Source organism: Heptranchias perlo, chromosome 33, assembly GCF_035084215.1.
Source record: "Heptranchias perlo isolate sHepPer1 chromosome 33, sHepPer1.hap1, whole genome shotgun sequence".
In the NCBI taxonomy this organism is placed as follows: domain Eukaryota; kingdom Metazoa; phylum Chordata; class Chondrichthyes; order Hexanchiformes; family Hexanchidae; genus Heptranchias; species Heptranchias perlo.
Window position 1 is genome coordinate 18,670,357 of NC_090357.1, and position 21,472 is coordinate 18,691,828.

A 21,472-nucleotide genomic window follows, 5' to 3' on the forward strand; every position below is an offset into this window, starting at 1 on the left:
TAGGTACCGGACACGACAAAGGCAAACCAAGCCCAGTCGATCCTGCAAAGTCCTCACCGCCTGACTCCCCAAAGCCTTTCCACCATCTACAAGGCACAAGTCAGGAGTGCAATGGAATACTCTCCACTTGCCTGGACGAATGCAGCTCCAACGACACTCAAGAAGCTCGACAACATCCAGGACACCCCATCCACCACCCTAAACATTCACTCCCTTCACCACTGGCGCACAATGGCTGCAGTGTGTACCATCCACAGGATGCACTGCAGCAACTCACCAAGGCTTCTTCGACAGCACCTCCTAAACCCGCGACCTCTACCACCTAGAAGGACAAGGGCAGCAGGCACATGGGAACACCACCACCTGCACGTTCCCATCCAAGTCACACACCATCCCGACTTGGAAATATATCGTCGTTCCTTCATTGTCGCTGGGTCAAAATCCTGGAACTCCCTTCCCAACAGCACTGTGGGAGAACCTTCACCACACGGACTGCAGCGGTTCAAGGCGGCGGCTCACCACCACCTTCTCAAGGGCAATTAGGGATGGGCAATAAATGCTGGCCTAGCCAGCGATGCCCACATCCCGTGAACGAATAAAAAATTGCTAAAGGATCCTCCTTGTCCTCATTGGACCCTACCACTCATATACCTGATGTGATCCTTGTTGGAGGACTAGCACATTCTTCACGATCATCGTCAATGGGGTGTGGCTGGAATAAGCAGCTGTCATGGTGATAGCTCTTGTAAGCTACTTCACATGTTACTTACTGTCGCAGCATCATCAAGTTCTTGTATCCAATATAGGTTTAGTGTCAGTCCAGAAGGGTCTGTGGATGTTACTACAGAACCATAGCAATCATAGTTGTTTGTGGGATTGAGCGCAGCTTTATGCTAGTTCAAAGTAACTGGCCAATGAAGACAATGAATATGGGAAAACTCAGCTACATCAACGTCTCTCTAAACTGGGTAAAGAAGAAAGTTGTCCTTCTGTGTTTTTCCGATTAATGGATACAGAAGTTTAGAAAGGGACAATCAATTTAACAGAGGAGATTGCCATCATTATGTTAATGGAAGATAGGGTCCTGGCTGTAACAGTGTCCACAGAAGTTAAAGCACTGATGGAGGCCATTCATCTCATGTTTCCTATGCCAGCTCTTTACCAGAGCAATCCGAAACTAATCCCACTGCCCTGCTCTCTCCCCAAATCTTGCACATCACTGGCTAACACTGTCCAGGCTCACATATTAATCATGACCACCTGAGCAATGTATCGGAGGGCACCACGGAACCACATTCTGCATAAGTCACCATATGCAGAGGTAATGGCAGAAAATAAACATTCAATGCCTGATAGCAAAGAAGGTGCAGTGAACAATTTTCTTGCAAAAGCTTCTCACAACAAAGCTGGATTAATCATTTGTTTGACCTGGAACAAATCTTACAGCCTGGGTCAGTGTGAACTCCCCTGCAATGATGGGAATAATAAATTCACAATGAAATGCCTGATTCCCATCATCCTTTAGATGGGTGAAAATAATTCCACTGACGTAGTTTTGAATTTCCAGCAGATAAGCTCATATGTTTGCTGATCGGGCCTTAAGTGAGTCCGAGATAAGTATGTGCTCTCCATTAATAAAATCCTAACTTAGCAGGTTCAAACTCCTGCAGACAAGCAGAAGTGCAAGTTAGCAGAAAAATAAATAAACACACACAAATAGCAGACCTCCCATAGCATTGCTCATGGTGAGTGGGAGCATATGCCATTTTGTGACAGTAAGAGTCATATCAACAAAGTATGAAGGGGAAAGTGAGATAGGAAGTAAGTGTTACACAATTCTAAATTGAAGAAAGGCGAATTTTACTAAGCTGAGAAGTGATTTAGCAAAAGTGGACTGGAAACAGCTACTTGAAGGCAAATCAGTGTCAAAGCTATGGGAGACATTCAAGGGGGAGATTCAAGGGGTTCAGAGTAATCATATTCCCACAAAGAAAAAGGGTGGGACTGCCAAATATAGAGTCCCCTGGATGACAAGGAGCATACAGAGTAAGATAAGGCAAAAAAAGGGAAGCATATGTCAGACTCCAAGAGCTCAATACTGCAGAAAGCCTAGAGGAGTATAGAAAGTGCAGGGGTAAAATTAAAAAGGAACTTAGGAAAGCAAAGAGAGGGCATGAAAAAATATTGGCAAGTAAAAACCCCAAAATGTTTTATAAATACATAAAGAGCAAACGGATAACTAAGGAACGAGTAGGGCCTATTAGAGTCCAAAAATGTAGCCTATGTGTGGAGGTGGAAGACGTGGGTATGGTTCTTAATGAATACTTTGCATCTGTCTTCACAAAAGAGGGGGACGATGCAGAGATTGTAGTTAAGGAGGAGGAGTGTGAAATATTGGATGGGATAAACATAGTGAGAGAGGAAGTATTAAGGGGTTTAGCATCCTTGAAAGTAGATAAATTGCCAGGCCCGGATGAAATATATCCCAGGCTGTTAAGAGAAGCAAGGGAGGAAATAGCGGAGGCTCTGACCATCATTTTCCAATCCTCCCTGGCTACAGGCATAGTACCGGAGGATTGGAGGACTGCTAACATTGTACCGTTGTTTAAAAAGGGAGAAGAGATAGACCGAGTAATTATAGTCAATCTAACCTCGGTGGTGGGCAAATTATTGGAATCAATTCTGAGGGACAACGTAAATTATCATTTAGAAAGACACGGGTTAATCAAGGACAGTCAGCTTGAATTTGTTAAGGGACAGTCATGTCTGACTAACTCGATTGAATTTTTTGAGGAGGTAACAAGGAAGGTCGATGAGGATGATGCGTTTGATGTAGTCTACATGGATTTTAACAAGGTCCCACATGGCGGACTGGTAAAAAAGTAAAAGTCCATGGGATCCAAAGGAAAGTGGCTATTTGGATCCAAAATTGGCTCAAAGGCAGGAAGCAAAGGGTAATAGTTGATGGGTGTTTTTGCAACTAGAAGGGGGTTTTCAGTGGGGTTCCACAAGGCTCAGTACTAGGTCCCTTGCTTTTCATGGTATATATTAATGATTTGGACTTGAATGTGGAAGGCTTGATCAAGAAGTTTGTAAATGATACAAAAATTGGCCGTGTGATTGATAGCGAGGAGGAAAGCTGTAGTCTGCAGGAAGATATCTATGGACTGGTCAGGTGGGCAGAAAAGTGGCAAATGGATTCCAATCCAGAAGTGTGAGGTAATGCATTTGGGGAGGACAAACAAGGCAAGGGAATACACGAGAAATGGGAGGATACTGAGAGGTGTAAAAGGAAGAGAGGGATCTTGGAGTGCATGTCCACTGATCCCTGAAGGTAGCAGGGCAGGTAAACAAGGTGGTTAAAAAAACATAAGGGATACTTTCCTTTATTAGCCGAGGCTTAGAATATAAGAGCGGGGAGGTTATGCTAGAACTGTATAGAACATTTATACGTTAGGCCACAGCTTGAGTACTGTGTACAGTTCTGGTCACCACATTACAGGAAAGATGTGATTGCACTAGAGAGGGTACAGAGGAGATTTACAAGGATGTTGCCAAGGCTGGAGAATTTTAGCTATGAGAAAAGATTGGATAGGCTGGGGTTGTTTTCTTTGGAACAAAGGAGGCTGAGGAGAGATTTAATTGAGGTATATAAAATGACAGGACTAGATAGAGTGGATAAGGAGGACCTATTTCCCTTAGCAGAGGGGTCAGTGACCAGGAGGCATAGATTTAAAGTAATTGGTAGAAGGTTTAGAGGGGAGCTGAGGAGAAATTTTTTCATCCAGAGGGTGGTGAGGGTCAACTCATTTAAAAAGTACAGGGCTATGGACCAAGTGCTGGAAAGTGGGATTAAGCTAGATAGCTCTTTTCCGGCTGGCACAGACACGATGGGCCAAATGGCCTCCTTCTGTGCCGTAACCTTCCATGATTCTATATGAAGCGCATGCTACATGCAGGCCCTGAATTTCCTCAATTAAATTGGTATTAAAATGCCATTATTTGGGCAGAGAGGTGGAATTTCCAGTGGGACCTGGTTATGCTGGGTCTTCGCCCCTTTCTTCCAACTGTCAAAATGTAATTTTGAAGTGAAGACAGGAACATACTTCACCTGTCCATATATGGATGGACTTATTATGATGTCATGTAAATGAGAGAAATATGCTGAGCAACATATTTCCCATCTTGTGTGCCCTAGCAACACTGAGTGTAAGATACGCTCTCGTTTCCAGCATTGCTGAATTTAGGGGTGTTAAATTTTATGTGGATTAGTTCCCTACTGCAATCAATTGCAGGGCGATGAATAAGGGTAGAAAAACTGCTAAATTCAAAATTTGGCAGCATTTATTATTTTTTAACGCAAACAACATGTGCTCAGAGGTCCTTCAGCGGAGTGATGCCTTAATATACGGATGACTTCTGTCCACACAGTTCTCTTCCTCCTCCACCCGACTCACAGGTGCAAAATACTTAGTGCTGAAAAGTGAAAAAAAGTGTATCTTCCGCAGCACTGACATTACTCACCTTGGATAAGTATAAACTCACCAAAAATATAAAAACACACTGTTTGATTACCTGTGCTCGGTCACGGACATTCTGCTCCGAACGAAGTACTCCTCCACTATTTATTACTGTGTTATATAACGTGTACCCATAGGCTTGCCCACTGCCATTGTTGATCGGCAGGTTTTCCATATTAATAGGACTTTCACTTTCAACTGGCTACAAAAGACGACAGTGGAACATGTTACTTTTGTAATAACTTCAAACATTTGTGCATAGTTCAAACCTTTCACCTGTCTGCCACTTGACTCCAAGAGATACTCAGTAAACTCATCCACAGCACGCTAAGGCTTAACATTTGGAAACCTCTAACAAAGCAAGAGTGAAGAAACTTTTTGAGTTCGACCTGATGACCTTGTGTGTTAAGGCACCTCTTGCTGTACTATTAAGTCAGAGAGACCAGAGAGTGGTTAGAATGTGGAACTCGCTACCACATGGAGTAGATGAGGCGAATATCAAAGATGCCTATAAGGGGAAGCTAGATAAGCACATGAGGAAGAAAGGAATAGAAGGTTGTGCTGATAGTATTAGATGAAGTAGGGTGAAAGGAGGCTCGTTTGGAGCATAAACACCAGCATGGACCAAATAGTCTGTTTCTGTGCTGTTAATTCTATATAATTCTATGTAGTGTAATGGTTATGGACTATTAGTAACTCAAAGATTATGAGTTCAAATCCCACCATGGAAAGTTAAGAAAATGAATTCAATAAATCTGGTAATTTGTAATATAATGAGCTTGAAAACTGTAAAAACCTCAACTGGCTCGCTAATGTCCTTTAGGGAAAGGAACCAGGCATTCCTGTCAAGTCTGGCCAACACATGACTCTCACTGCTTGGTTGATTACTGATGCCCTCCGAAGTAGCCTAGTAAGCCAGTACTAGTACACAGGTGACCTAAACAAATTTCTCAATCAGGAAGGTGGTGAATGCCACAGGCCTCAGAATATGACAGAAATAACATCAATGGAAAGCATTGGATAGGGATTAGTAGCTGCCTCCATAAGGCAGCTTGTTTTTCATTATAATGAATAAAACAAAGTTTATTGCTGGTAAACTCATTAAGTTCTGATGAATTCAAATCCCAAATGTGGCACTCACAAAGAAAGTTACGTCATCCAGCTCACTGCAACATCATCGCTTCAGGTAAACCCACAATACACATTTGCAGTCCATTCAAAGATCTCTGCAAGTTTTAAATGTCAAGGAAATGAGTATTGTGGTCAATTAATTATTGGATAGAGAAAAATGCTACTGTACAGGATAGAAAATCAGAATCGATCCCGCACAGGCGAATTTATTGGAGAAAATCTAAATATTCACGTTTAAATTTTTTAAAACAATGGATTTACAGCTCTTCCTACATTAGAAACCTCAGGCATTAAAGTCATGCATAGTTGATCAGATGGTCTCATTTTCCACAGGGGCAACCCCGTGTGAGCTGGGAGGTATTTGACTCTCTTCCCTCATTTACTTTGCCTCACATTTTTAGTTCCCCCACAAACCATTCCTCAGCTGAGAGAGCTGGTATGCGACGGCAACGATGCCTTGTACGCAGCTCCTGGGAGGTGGGCGAGAATGGGCTGAATTTACTTGCCTTCAGATGTTTGTTCTTCCCATTGGGATTGAGATTTGCTTGGCACCTCCCCCTAAAGAACTCCCGGTCGGTTTGAACGGGTTAACATCTATGTAACAATAACACACAGAGGAACACAGTGCGAGTGAATTAAGTGCTCATATTTGAACTTGCAGATTAGAAGTTCTACCCTACTATGTGGGAGAAAAACTTTGTAATACAACTTGCTGAGAGGTGACCACCACGATAGCGACTTCTAAATGTCGTGTGCTTGTGAGCTGGATTCAGATTTCCAGACCTGTTATCATCTGAATCCAAATTGCACTAGCTTCACTCACCACCAGTGTATAATTCGCTTGGACAAATACACAGTAAGTAGCAATCACTAAAATGTACCTTTTCTAATTGACTGAGTGCTTCCCACAAAGGAATGTATTCCTTTAGATGAATAGTGCTGTATTGCGATTTAAACATTTGAGTAGGTGGTTCAGGTAATTCTTGACCTGCGACAGAGCGGAAAAGATTAGCCTAATTTTTAACACAACTGGCGAATTATTAAAATCATTAAAAACATTTTTTGGGGAGCAGTGAAGAATGGCAAAAGTAAAATGTTTTTGTATGAAATGAATTTGACTTTTGACTTTCCCAATTGTTGTATGAATTGATTAATTTAACTGGAAGTCTTGCTGATGTCACGTGACCACAGGTTAAATCCACCATCTCCAATTTCAATTCTTAAAACTGTATATTCAAAATGAGTGAGAAATTCCAATACGAGGATGATGCAGTGTTAAACTCAAGCTGTGACATGGGTGGAATAGGAGAGGGCAGAGGATTGGGATCATCAATCATTCCAAAGCCAGCTATTTGATAGATTAAATGCAGAGTAAAGCTCCTTACACATTATGCCTTAAATCCAAATTCTCCCTCCCAGTGCAACCTTTCTTACACCAGTCACCCAGGAAACCTGCCCAATCTGTAATCACGAATCTAGTGCGAAATTATGGGCAGTTTGTGCATTGGGTACCAGAGAGGATGCTTTACTCGCATCGGTCTGACCGTGATTCAGGCATAGTTCCAAGTCGCCTAATGTAACATGTTTTAAGGAACAAACTTCAGTTAAGGTGTACAAACACAGGTAGGGAAGTGTGCTTTTAGAAAGCATGTTGTTGAAGTGTGTATGCCTTCTATCTGACTATTCATATTACATTCTACTCACATAGTACAAAGAGGGAAGTTTAAACTAGGACATGTTATTGTAGGAGAGGGCTGAGGGACAATTTTACCCTTTCCATTTTCATGCCTAGCATGTTGCTGCTGGTAAGACTGTGACTGGGACAAACAAGTTGTGGACTTTGCTTTCGCAACAAATAATGCAAAATTCACAAAAGTAAAGTGTATTTACCCAAGTACTTGCTGTAGAGATCCCGAATTTGAAAGTATTTGGCTGTGCAGTCTCCTGCTTCCGACAAGGGTGCATCGTAATCTGGAATACAAGAGCAATATTAAGCCAAATGAAAAAATATCAACCAGTGGGTTCAACATTATTCAGTACTTCAAGAAACCACAAATGAAATCTGACCTTTGTCAATCAGTTAGTTCCAGAATAATAATGATCAAGGCTATACAGTGCAGCATGGAACTCAAGTACAGAATTATAAAATGCAACTATAAACATCTCATTTGACTGAAGGGAGAAAGGACTCAATTAAAATTTGGAAGTAAATGACAGTTTTGGGAGGAGATGGAATGCACTTTAGATTAAAAGCATTTCCTCAAACCTCAAAAAGAAGATGATATACAAAAGATAGTTTTATGCATTCCTACCTGATAGAAGATGCTTCAATTGGTGCACGTCTGAAAGCAGGCTGAGGACACCTGAAGACCCACTCCAACAACTTATGTAACTTTTTGTTTTCATACCAGACATTCTACAAATGGTTTCTGGTTGCCTGATTTTCCCATTAGAGCGAATTGAAAAGTGGTCCTGCTCTAATAACGCTCATTATATGGAGAAACCAAAACCAAGTTAAAAGTATTTTCCTGTGCAGCATCCAGCTCTGAAGCCAAACAGGATTGCCTGCCCAGATTTGCTTTAAAGAAACCCATTAAGACTTTGATCTCCTAAAATGAACAGTTGCCAAACCATTGAGTAAATCTGGCAACACACCTGAAGTGTACTCACCATAGCTGGTGACATCAGCAATATAGTTGCCAAAGTCCTGAGCACCATTCATAAAGCCGAAGTTAGTTCCTCCGTGAAACATGTAGAGATTGATAGAAACGCCTTCGTTTAAAAGTGTCGCAATGGTATTCAATGCGCCTGCGGTAGAAATCAATTATGTATAACATCCTCATGCGGTGAGATAGAGAAGAAATATATCTTGTCAATATTCAAATACAATCTGTTCCTAAAGTACATAGTGGCTTTACAATACATATAACCATAAGTATAGGAAACTTAACAGAAAAACGTACACAGATCTACTGAAGTACAAGGCTTACATTTGTATAGAAAACTAGTGCAGGCAGATTGACGCTTATGTTATTGATAGGAGATCCACCTCTATCTTCCAACTTTGCCTCTTTCTGTTGTAGCCATGCTCGCCTCTCCCTATTTTATCTATACTACCATGATTGATGCTCCTCTTCACGTTCCTCATTTATTCCTCCTAAGCTATAAATAAACACAGTATCCTCCAAGATTCATTGCAAGTCTGAACACACTAAATCATTTTTTCTCAGGACTTCAAAACCATGCAACTGCTTCCCTTCATCAGTTTTCCATTTCTCCTACAATCTACAGGTTTTAAACGCATAAATCTTGGTGTCACCTAACCACTGCTTCTTGCAAATAGGATTACTACAATGATTGGATATTTGACCAAACATCAAAAGCAAGCAGCGGTGTTTTACCTTGCAGCAAGTACTTGCTGTTCCTCGAAACTATGCCTATAATTCAAGGCACACGTGATAAAGAAATTGTAAGAAGCAAATTAACAGTTTGTTGGTAACTAGAGGGCATCAATTTAAGATCATCACCAGAAAAATGACGGAAGAGGTAGGGTGAATTTTTTTAAGCAGAGGATTGTTAGGACATGGAATGCCTGACCAGAAATAGTGGGGGATAGCAGAATCCATAATAGCTTTTAAAAGTGAAGGAGTTAAATATTTGACAAAGAAGCATTTTAAAGGCTACAGGGTAAGAGCAGAGGAATGAGATTAGGTAGAGAACTCTTTCAGAGAGCTGGCACAGGCACGACAGGCCAAATGGCCTCCTTCTGTGCTGTAAAATTCTAAAATTCATTTCTAACAGATTTTCTTTTAAAAATAAAAACAATTCCGCAATTGCTCAACTTGCTGAGGTAGTGAGTGGCTGACCCATAGAGACCCAAGTATGGTCCTAGGTTCAATCTCTGGTCTGGCCTGAGCCCACTCCAGAGACTTAAACACATAATCCAGACTGACGCTCCAATGCAGTACTGAGGGAGTGCTGCACTGTCGAAAGTGCCGTTCTTTGGACGAGATGTTAAACCGAGACCCCATCTGCCCTCTCAAGTGAACGTAAAAGATCCTATGGCACTATTCGAAGAAGAGCAGGTGAGTCTCCCCAGTGTCCTGGCAAATATTCATTCTTCAACCAATATCACATTGTTGTTTGTGGGAGCTTGCTGTGCGCAAATTGGCTGCTGCTTTTCCTACATTACAACAGTGACTACACTTCAAAATGTACCTCATTGGCTGTAAAGCACTTTGGGATGTCATGTGGTTGTGAAAGGCACTATATAAATGCAAGATCTTCCCCTCTTTCATTTCATGCCTATGTCATCAGAAAGTCTAAATGCGCTACACACAATTAATTACTGTGCAGGTGAAATGATTGTAAGAAGATACATAACAACACTCAGCTGGGGCAGCTGTAGGAGTGCTGCAATGGGCCATGCACAGATATAGTGGCCTCGATATTAACCCTCACGATGGGTGGGAGAGGGAGAGGGTCGAAGGGAGGTTAAAAAGCGAAATGCGCCAAACAAGATCGCAACCCGCAGCACGTGTGTCCACCGCCTTTTTTGCGCCACCGTATTTCAGGGCGTCCAAGTGTCCCGCCATGGAGAGCGAGGATATTTAACATATTTAAATCAGGCTCCTACAGTGCAAATGGGAGCCTGATTTGAAGTTAACGGCTGCTGCATGGGCTCCCCAGGGGTCTGAAAATTCGGCAGTGAAATGGAGTCGGGAGCTGCCAACTCTCCAAGGTAAGTGGCTGTTTCAGCACTCCTCGTGGGCCAAGGGGAGCAGGAGTGCTCCCCCAGGTCCCTTAAGGAAGCCTTTGGCCTCCCCCAGCCCTGATCGCAGGCCTTTCCCGATTACCAACCTCCCCACCCCCCACCATCTGATTGCCAAGCTTCCTCCCCTCCCGACCTCTCCCCCCCGCCCCCACCGATTGCCGGGGACTGTCCCTAATGGTTTCTGGCTGCGGCCCCCTGCCGCTGGTGTTCCCTCCCACCCGCCGGCCAGGCTGCCGCTAAGATCAGCAGGACCTTCAGGCTCTTCAGCCATTTTCGGCCTCACGCTCCCCACCTCCCCGTAAATATCAGGGCCAGTGTTTGAGAATTCCACTGGGATATACTTATTCATCACTGTTGCAAGGCTTTGGGTAATATCTCATTGTAATCCTGTTCTTCGTGAGCTGATGACAGATTGTAAACTTTTCACAAGAGGGAGCCAAGAGCCAATTTCACACATTTTAATTTCCATGACGAGCTTGCAATCTGCCAGTAAGATTATTACCAGGACAAAGATTTGCATGGACTATAATATTATGACAAATAGGCCAACACAAAACTCACAAAAATAAAACCCAAGCAAAACTAGCAGTAAACTGCTCTCAGCAACTCCAACCTTCATAATGCAAATTATTGAAAGGGCAGAATAAACGATTATTTACTAAAACGAGGCCAATGAAAGGAAAAAAAGAGACAAACTTATATGCAAAAAATGCTCAAACAAATGCACATACCCTCCTGGTAGATGTGATGACTGCCTCCCCAGTGATCAAACCAGCCAATCCAATACTCCATTACCATCTTAGGTTTGCCAGGCTAAAAATGGAGGGAAAAAGACTGGGTACATGATAATGGAGCAATGCATTCATTTCACTTAATAAGAAAAGTTCATAAGTTACAATACACAAAAGAAAGAATTCTCACAGAGAGCGAGAGAGAGAGAAAGAAAATCAACGCAGGAGATTTACTGTCAACTGGTCAGGGATTGTGACATTCCGCTTCCGGATTATTATTAACATTTAATTTTCTTCCCCTTTCTCTCTTCCTTTCTTGAAGGTGCTGATTCCCTGGTGATTTATGTTTCCATAATGCTGACTGCTCTCTGGTACCTCACCCCATTGGCTATTTTTCCACTCGTCAGCCTAAACAGTGAATACTGGCAAGCTATTTGACTGTGGAAGGCATCACAACCAAACCCAAACCTGTTTGTAGTGAACATTCACACATGCACAGGACTCCCTGGATAGCAAACAATAGCAGATTTTTTTACCCTTCTTAGCCCAAGTCCCTGAGGCTAACTGTAGCATCCCTACCTTTATCTGGCTGAGATCAATGCAAACCAAGAATCCAACCTGGATTCTTTAGGTTCTGTAGCTTAACACTGTACTGAGCTGTTCTGTTATTGACGCCTTGGCCGTTGGGAAGCTCAGAGTCTGAACTGCTAAAGCCTCTGCTCAGAGAAGGTTACTTCAGATCTATAAATGTTCTCAATCTAGATTTGGAAACTTTTACTGGCAGAAAATCAAAAATCTGACAACATATGAAAGCTCAGTGAGAATGGAATGGCTTCATGTTGCAGGGTTTAGTACAGTATATCAGCGTGTACATTTTCAAACAGGTTTTCATTTCAAGGAATTTGTATATCCTAAATAGACAAGAGAAGAAAGCATGGAATAACAAAAGGCCATTTGACCACCAAGCCAGTTCCTTCTGCAGACCATGTACAACCATAGGCCCTATCCAACCCATTTGATCTCCTGGTGCCTTCAACATAAATCAAGCAATGCTTAAAAATATTTATCTACATTATTCAGCCTTCACCAGTTGCCTTCCTTAGCAAGGTATTTCCATGGTCCCAGCAGCCCAGGACTCTTCATGTTCCACAAAATATTTGATCATTTGAGATTGTGGGTTATTTGTATAACGCTCAATCTCAGTCCTTATACTGATATTCACTCTCCTTTTTAAAGGTGTTGAACAACACAATATCAACTGCTTTAACATAAGAAAATCCTTTTGATCTCCAGTCATGATTGAGGCTCATTAATTTTATACTTAATTTCTATAGGTCTGTACTCAAGGCCCAAACTGAATAATCAATTGCATCTATGTTAACCATTCATAAAGAATTTTAAAAGCCTGAATCATGTCTGTTGCCAATCTGCAATCATCCTTGCTGTTCTTTTCTAAACCCTTTCCAATGCATCAAATTGTTTGCGATTGTAGTGCGCTGAAAATATTCTGAACGTGATCGTACCAACGGGTTAAATTAACCAATTTGAACTTGATCTAATAGTTTTACATTATAATGTAACGGTCATATCTTGCTTATAGCACAATGACCAACGCAGCTTGTGAATCACGATACGTACGTTAATACCTTCTAATTATGTTACAAATACAGTTTCCAAATTAAAGGAACATTCTGGGATTAGACCCTGCAATGGCCTTATCTTCAAATATTTACACCAAAAATTCTAAGTGGCTAATCTTCCAACTGCACTTGCCTTTTGCTTCTTTCCCAGGCCAGTACACAAACACTAAAACATCTACTTTGGTACTCATTCCCTACTGCCAGCACCTCAGCGATTCCCCGAAACTGCAGAGGTATACTAGGAGCTGCGGCTGAGAGCTGAACCCTTATGTCTCAGCGTCCCTGAACTCTGAAACTGTGATCAGGGTGCCTGGCCGTGCGCAGTGTGAGCCTTTTTTCTTTTTGACAATGGAATGGAGAGGATGCAAGAACAAATTCTCAAAATTAAGGACATTGTATGACCTTACCATGAATGAATCTTTTAACCAAGTAAACAAGAATATATTTTAAAAATCTTACTCTTAGATTTTTCAGAAGTGATAGTCCAGAATCCAGCTTTTGAAAGTTGATAGTTGGTAAAGCTGTATAGAAATGGATTAGAAAGCCAACACGTTCATACAAACAGGAAATTCACCTTTTCACCTAATTATAGAGGTCAACAATACTGTATATTGGAGAAGTTTTCCATGTGTTTAACATGTGCTTGTCTAAGTAAGGGAAGATAACACTACAGCCTGGAGTATAAGAACATAAGAAGAGCCAAGAACAAAAAAGGCCATTTAGCCCAATGAAGCTCATTTGTCTTGTGCCCCAACTCCCTCATGATAGCATCCAGCTGCATTTTGAACATCACACCCTTCTCTCACACCCACCACCACTTTTCAATGACAAAATAATCATTCGTCTCAGTACTTTCAATTAAGCGGGTGAGGACCCACACATACCATGATTGGGTATAGATCTTATAAAATGTGGTAGGGTCCTTGGACAAAACAGATTTAAATGGATCACCTCTTATATACAGATGTTTACTATGTCATGGCTTACTGTGTCTTATGCTATTTGCAACGCTAGTAATTTGTAACTGAAAATGTTTTTGTACCTAAGCAAAATTAATTGTAGCTGTTTCATACATAACTGTGGAAGTATGATTTTTATTTCAACTTGTATTCCATGCATAATAATTATTAAAATTTTCATGAAATCATTCATCTCCCTAACCCCCGAGTTGGTACATACCTCCTGCAATTGATCCCTTACTTAATCCGTCTTTGTTGTCAGAAGTCATCAATAATTCCACTATCCCTCTGCTCAACAGGGCCTTTCGGGATTAAAACAGTAATTACTTTGGGTCTGTTTATTCAAACTGCCAACAAGGATCTCAAATGCGTGGCCTGCACAACACATGCAATATGAAGAAGTCACTGTTTCAGCTTTGAACGCTTTTAGGGATGAAACCAACGTATTGTTGGAGGCTGACATTTAGTCTTTGAAAACATTCGGCACACTGAAGAGGTGAGTTACGCTTCACATTTTGCATCGACGCAAAATGGATGTACAACTGGTGAGTGAAGTCACCTGAATCAAACTTAGGCAGGCAGTGCGTCCACCTCTCACACTGCTGGGGCTTCACACTGGCTGCAGTATAACCGGTACAAAAATTTTTTAGATTCCATGTTTAAACATTTAGCGTTAGCAGGGAGCCAACTGTTCCACTGGGTCATTAGTAACATTAAAATTTAATGGACATTTGGATGTTGCTGAGTGGAGTTCTGAACATGTAAACACACAGGCACAGAGCTGTATTATCATTGGCCAGAGAGCTGTGTGAAGTCAGCAGTATAATGTAAATTCATCAATCCCAGCAGCTCGGAGAATCGACACAACAGTGCTGCAGCGAGATCTCCAACTTGAGCATGGCTCTCCTCCTGGAGCATAGAATTCATGAATTTACTCATTTTATATTTAATTGGGTCTACAGTAATTTGACACCAGAAATCACTGAGTGCAATAGCAGTGCATGAATGCTTAACACATCTGTAAACAATTTTACAACACCAAGTTATAGTCCAGCAATTTTATTTTAAATTCACAAGCTTTCGGAGGCTACCTCCTTCCTCAGGTGAACGATGTGGAAATGAAGTCCTCGAAATGAAGTCGCATTTATAATTCACAGAACAATGCTTGGTGATAACAGACAGTTTTTTCAACTGCCCGTTGCCAAGGCAATCAGTGTGCAGACAGACAGGTGTTACCTGCCAGGTCTCAGAATATACAAATCACCAAAAAAAACAACAAACAAAAAAAAACAGAGATAGAGAGGTAGAAACATAGAAAAGACAGCAACTGACCCGTTATATTAAAAACAGATAACATTTGTTTGCTGGTGGGGTAACGTGTAGCGTGACATGAACCCAAGATCCCGGTTGAGGCCGTCCTCATGGGTGCGGAACTTGGCTATCAATTTCTGCTCGACGATTTTGCGTTGTCGTGTGTCTCGAAGGCCGCCTTGGAGTACGCTTACCCGAAGGTCGGTGGCTGAATGTCCTTGACTGCTGAAGTGTTCCCCGACTGGGAGGGAACCCTCCTGTTTGGCGATTGTTGCGCGGTGTCCGTTCATCCGTTGTCGCAGTGTCTGCATGGTCTCGCCAATGTACCATGCTCTGGGGCATCCTTTCCTGCAACGTATGAGGTAGACAACGTTGGCCGAGTCACAGGAGTATGAACCATGCACCTGGTGTGTGGTGTCCTCTCGTGTGATGGTGGTATCTGTGTCGATGATCTGGCATGTCTTGCAGAGGTTACCGCGCGCGGCAGGGTTGTGTGGTGTCGTGGACGCTGTTCTCTTGAAAGCTAGGTAATTTGCTGCGAACGATGGTCTGTTTGAGGTTGGGTGGCTGTTTAAAGGCGAGTAGTGGAGGTGTGGGGATGGCCATAGCGAGGTGTTTGTCGTCATTGATGACATGTTGAAGGCTGCGGAGAACATGGCGTAGTTTCTCCGCTCCGGGGAAGTACTGGACGACAAAGGGTACTCTGTTGGTTGCGTCCCGTGTTAGTCTCCTGAGGAGGTCTATGCGATTTTTTGCTGTGGCCCGTCGGAACTGTCGATCGATGAGTCGAGCGTCATATCCCGTTCTTACTAGGGCGTCTTTCAGCGTCTGTAGGTGTCCATCGCGTTCCTCCTCGTCTGAGCAGACCCTGTGTATTCGCAGGGCCTGTCCATAGGGGATGGCCTCTTTGACGTGGTTAGGGTGGAAGCTGGAAAAGTGGAGCATCGTGAGGTTGTCCGTGGGCTTGCGGTAGAGTGAGGTGCTGAGGTGCCCGTCTTTGATGGAGATTCGTGTGTCCAAGAAAGAAACTGATTCTGAGGAGTAGTCCATGGTGAGCTTGATGGTGGGATGGAACTTGTTGATGTTATCGTGTAGTCTCTTCAGTGATTCTTCGCCGTGGGTCCATAGAAAGAAAATGTCGTCTATGTATCTGGTGTATAGTGTTGGTTGGAGGTCTTGTGCAGTGAAGAAGTCCTGCTCGAACTTGTGCATGAAAATGTTGGCGTATTGGGGTGCGAATTTGGTCCCCATGGCTGTTCCGTGTGTTTGGGTAAAGAACTGGTTATCGAAGGTGAAGACATTGTGATCCAGGATGAAGCGGATGAGTTGTAGGATGGCGTCCGGAGATTGGCTGTTGTTGGTGTTGAGTATTGATGCTGTCGCAGCGATGCCGTCATCGTGGGGGATACTGGTGTAGAGTGCCGAGACGTCCATCGTGGTGAGAAGTGTTCCTGGTTCAACTGGTCCGTGGGTACTGAGTTTTTGTAGGAAGTCTGTAGTGTCGCGACAGAAGCTGGGGGTTCCCTGTACGATGGGTTTCAGGATGCCCTCGATGTATCCAGAGAGGTTCTCACACAGGGTTCCGTTGCCTGATACGATAGGACGTCCGGGTGTGTTGGCTTTGTGTATCTTTGGGAGGCAGTAGAAGTCTCCCACGCGGGGAGTACGTGGGATGAGAGTGTGTAGGATGCTTTGAAGGTCTGGATCGAAGGTCTTGATCAGTTTGTTGAGCTGGTGGGTGTGTTCTTTGGTCGGGTCTGCGGGTAACCGTCTGTAGTGTTCCTGGTTGTCCAGTTGTCGGTATGCTTCTTTGCAATAGTCCGTTCTGTTCTGTATGACTATGGCTCCTCCTTTGTCCGCTGGTTTGATGACAATGTTGCGGTTGGTCTTGAGAGCAGCAAACCCAATGAGACAATCGACGATCCGGAACAGCAGACAGAGGGATCCGCGGTACAGCAACCGAAGAGGAAAGAGTCAAACTGGACTCCTCCAGAGGGTCTCTGCCCTCAGCTGGACATGTATGCTCAAGCTGTCAGGAAATGCGTCAATGCCAGATTCATCAGCCGCACTCAGAAGACAGTCCAGAATGTCACCCGAGCACAACGCAACGCTCTCAAGACCAACCGCAACATTGTCATCAAACCAGCGGACAAAGGAGGAGCCATAGTCATACAGAACAGAACGGACTATTGCAAAGAAGCATACCGACAACTGGACAACCAGGAACACTACAGACGGTTACCCGCAGACCCGACCAAAGAACACACCCACCAGCTCAACAAACTGATCAAGACCTTCGATCCAGACCTTCAAAGCATCCTACACACTCTCATCCCACGTACTCCCCGCGTGGGAGACTTCTACTGCCTCCCAAAGATACACAAAGCCAACACACCCGGACGTCCTATCGTATCAGGCAACGGAACCCTGTGTGAGAACCTCTCTGGATACATCGAGGGCATCCTGAAACCCATCGTACAGGGAACCCCCAGCTTCTGTCGCGACACTACAGACTTCCTACAAAAACTCAGTACCCACGGACCAGTTGAACCAGGAACACTTCTCACCACGATGGACGTCTCGGCACTCTACACCAGTATCCCCCACGATGACGGCATCGCTGCGACAGCATCAATACTCAACACCAACAACAGCCAATCTCCGGACGCCATCCTACAACTCATCCGCTTCATCCTGGATCACAATGTCTTCACCTTCGATAACCAGTTCTTTACCCAAACACACGGAACAGCCATGGGGACCAAATTCGCACCCCAATACGCCAACATTTTCATGCACAAGTTCGAGCAGGACTTCTTCACTGCACAAGACCTCCAACCAACACTATACACCAGATACATAGACGACATTTTCTTTCTATGGACCCACGGCGAAGAATCACTGAAGAGACTACACGATAACATCAACAAGTTCCATCCCACCATCAAGCTCACCATGGACTACTCCTCAGAATCAGTTTCTTTCTTGGACACACGAATCTCCATCAAAGACGGGCACCTCAGCACCTCACTCTACCGCAAGCCCACGGACAACCTCACGATGCTCCACTTTTCCAGCTTCCACCCTAACCACGTCAAAGAGGCCATCCCCTATGGACAGGCCCTGCGAATACACAGGGTCTGCTCAGACGAGGAGGAACGCGATGGACACCTACAGACGCTGAAAGACGCCCTAGTAAGAACGGGATATGACGCTCGACTCATCGATCGACAGTTCCGACGGGCCACAGCAAAAAATCGCATAGACCTCCTCAGGAGACTAACACGGGACGCAACCAACAGAGTACCCTTTGTCGTCCAGTACTTCCCCGGAGCGGAGAAACTACGCCATGTTCTCCGCAGCCTTCAACATGTCATCAATGACGACAAACACCTCGCTATGGCCATCCCCACACCTCCACTACTCGCCTTTAAACAGCCACCCAACCTCAAACAGACCATCGTTCGCAGCAAATTACCTAGCTTTCAAGAGAACAGCGTCCACGACACCACACAACCCTGCCGCGCGCGGTAACCTCTGCAAGACATGCCAGATCATCGACACAGATACCACCATCACACGAGAGGACACCACACACCAGGTGCATGGTTCATACTCCTGTGACTCGGCCAACGTTGTCTACCTCATACGTTGCAGGAAAGGATGCCCCAGAGCATGGTACATTGGCGAGACCATGCAGACACTGCGACAACGGATGAACGGACACCGCGCAACAATCGCCAAACAGGAGGGTTCCCTCCCAGTCGGGGAACACTTCAGCAGTCAAGGACATTCAGCCACCGACCTTCGGGTAAGCGTACTCCAAGGCGGCCTTCGAGACACACGACAACGCAAAATCGTCGAGCAGAAATTGATAGCCAAGTTCCGCACCCATGAGGACGGCCTCAACCGGGATCTTGGGTTCATGTCACGCTACACGTTACCCCACCAGCAAACAAATGTTATCTGTTTTTAATATAACGGGTCAGTTGCTGTCTTTTCTATGTTTCTACCTCTCTATCTCTGTTTTTTTTTGTTTGTTGTTTTTTTTGGTGATTTGTATATTCTGAGACCTGGCAGGTAACACCTGTCTGTCTGCACACTGATTGCCTTGGCAACGGGCAGTTGAAAAAACTGTCTGTTATCACCAAGCATTGTTCTGTGAATTATAAATGCGACTTCATTTCGAGGACTTCATTTCCACATCGTTCACCTGAGGAAGGAGGTAGCCTCCGAAAGCTTGTGAATTTAAAATAAAATTGCTGGACTATAACTTGGTGTTGTAAAATTGTTTACAATTGTCAACCCCAGTCCATCACCGGCATCTCCACATCATGCTTAACACATCTGTGTGACATCACTTTGCTCACTATTTCAACAGAAGGGTTAATCTATTTAATATGGTGCACAGTAAATTCTAGGAAACCCCGCAGCAAATGAAGGAGGAGTTCTTCATGGTGACCAAATTAGTTCCATTTTCATAGTGTGAAAGATACACAATTGCTGAGTATCCTGTAGCATGCATGAGATACAATAGTTTAATAATGTATCAGAGTGGTAGGACATAGGTTTATGCTAACTGTTTCCCATATAGAAAATTCCAAGATGCCAAGTAGAAGTCTGTAGCCATAATGACGCAAAGGATGAAAAAAGACCTTTGAACCCCTCAAATCTCCTCCCCCTAATACACTCACTTTTGCAGCCTGCCATGACAAAGATAAGTACAGAAGAGGGAGGCCATTTGGCTCATGTAACTCATCCTTCTGCAGAAACCTATAATGTCCCCTTCACAACATTCAACTATCTCATGAATGAGTCCAAAGCTTTTGCCTCTACTGTCCTGCCCAGTAGGCCATTCCAGGTGTTGATCACTTTTTACCTGAAGAAGTGCTTCCTGACATCAGTCCTGAATATGGCCTTTGGCAGCTTGTACCGAGCCATTAAAACAGAAGAATAAAGATAAGAAAAGTTCATTGGCCCTGGATTCTTCCCACAAGGAGTACAAAGGACAAAAAGGTAAAAGGCAAGTCACTGCAGGATACTTTGTAATCTTCCTAGCAACTTTTCTAGAGTGGAATTAGCAGGGGCCTAGGACCAGGTCACCCCTGCCCGTTCATCCAAGGAATCGTCCTTGATGGACTGAGATAGAGGAATAAGACTTAAAATTATATTAGCGTATATTACTTTCATTCACATAGATAAATAGCACATATCATTACCTGCTGCACATAACCCATGTACTGCTGATCTTCGCCATAGCCACCATATTCATTTTCTACTTGCATAGCAATGATTGGGCCTCCTTTTGTGTACTACAAATCATGAAAACAGGGTTAGAAGCTATTTTAATAATTAAAACTCACCTTCAACATGCCCATTTTTTCCCTTTCTTCTTCTGTCCATTTTCTCCTCTCCTGGAGGTGTTGACATTTTACTGGGTATAGTTTCACGCTGCCGGGCACCTTCCAATATCTCATCCAAGTGGCCATTCTTCAACTGTGAGGTTAGACAGGGAGTATCGGCAAGCTACAAAGCTGCTGCCACTATCAAAACCAAGTCTGATCCTGTCCTCACCAAACAATAACAAGCAACAACTTACATTTATTTATTTTTTTATTCATTCTCGGGATGTGGGTGTTGCTGGCGAGGCTTGCGTTTATTGCCCATCCCTAGTTGCCCTGAGAAGGTGGTGGTGGACCTTCTTCTTGAATCACTAATAATGGCTTGATACAACGGAGTGGCTTGCTAGACTACCACGTTGGTGTGGGACTGCAGTCACGTACAGGTCGGACCAGGTGAAGATGGCAGGTTTCCTTCCCTAAAGGACATTAGTGAATCAGTCGGGTTTTAATAACGTCGGTGAACCTCCCAAAGTATTTTACACAGGCATAATCAAAGAAATGGATGCCGAACCAAAGAGGGAACTATTAGGAGGGCCTTGGTCAAACAGGTGGGTTTTAAGGAGGGTCTTATAGGAGAGGAGGTGGAGAGGCTGAGGGATTTAGGGAAGAGAACATCCAGACACATGTACTTGCAGCAAGAGTTGCTGGATATCGACCAGGAATGGTAACCATAGCTAATTTTCTAGGGCCTGTTTGATGGTCCATTCCTTTAAATATAGTCCTGGGTATCCTCATGTGGAAACATTTGAAAAAAATAATACAACTACCTCAGAGTACATTCGTTTTCGTAAAACCAACCCTACCAAGAAAGCAGATAGGATTCAAAACTCAATAAACCCAGTCTTTTAATCTCATCTTGAAAATTGGATTTATAAAAGGAGTTGTGGATCCCTGGGGATTGAAGACCAGAACTATTTAAATGCTGCAATATTACACTTGAAGACAGAAAATGAGTCCTAAAATCATATGGGAATGAGGGATATAGTCACAAGGCTTTAGTCTTA

At 43.6% G+C, this 21,472-nt stretch overlaps 1 protein-coding gene across 1 annotated transcript in view; it reads right to left on the bottom strand.

Moving 5' to 3' along the window:
• The window catches only part of LOC137301507 (beta-galactosidase-1-like protein 2), a 60,189-nt gene that overhangs the window by 15,312 nt on the left and 23,405 nt on the right, over positions 1-21,472 (bottom strand). The window contains exons 6-13 of the mRNA XM_067971034.1: positions 20,286-20,378; positions 13,976-14,057; positions 13,256-13,317; positions 11,157-11,238; positions 8,322-8,459; positions 7,542-7,622; positions 6,533-6,639; positions 4,576-4,722 (exon numbers count right to left, since the gene is read on the bottom strand). Of these exons, the coding sequence (XP_067827135.1) occupies positions 4,576-4,722; positions 6,533-6,639; positions 7,542-7,622; positions 8,322-8,459; positions 11,157-11,238; positions 13,256-13,317; positions 13,976-14,057; positions 20,286-20,378 (792 nt within the window). The remainder of the gene's footprint in view (positions 1-4,575; positions 4,723-6,532; positions 6,640-7,541; positions 7,623-8,321; positions 8,460-11,156; positions 11,239-13,255; positions 13,318-13,975; positions 14,058-20,285; positions 20,379-21,472) is intronic.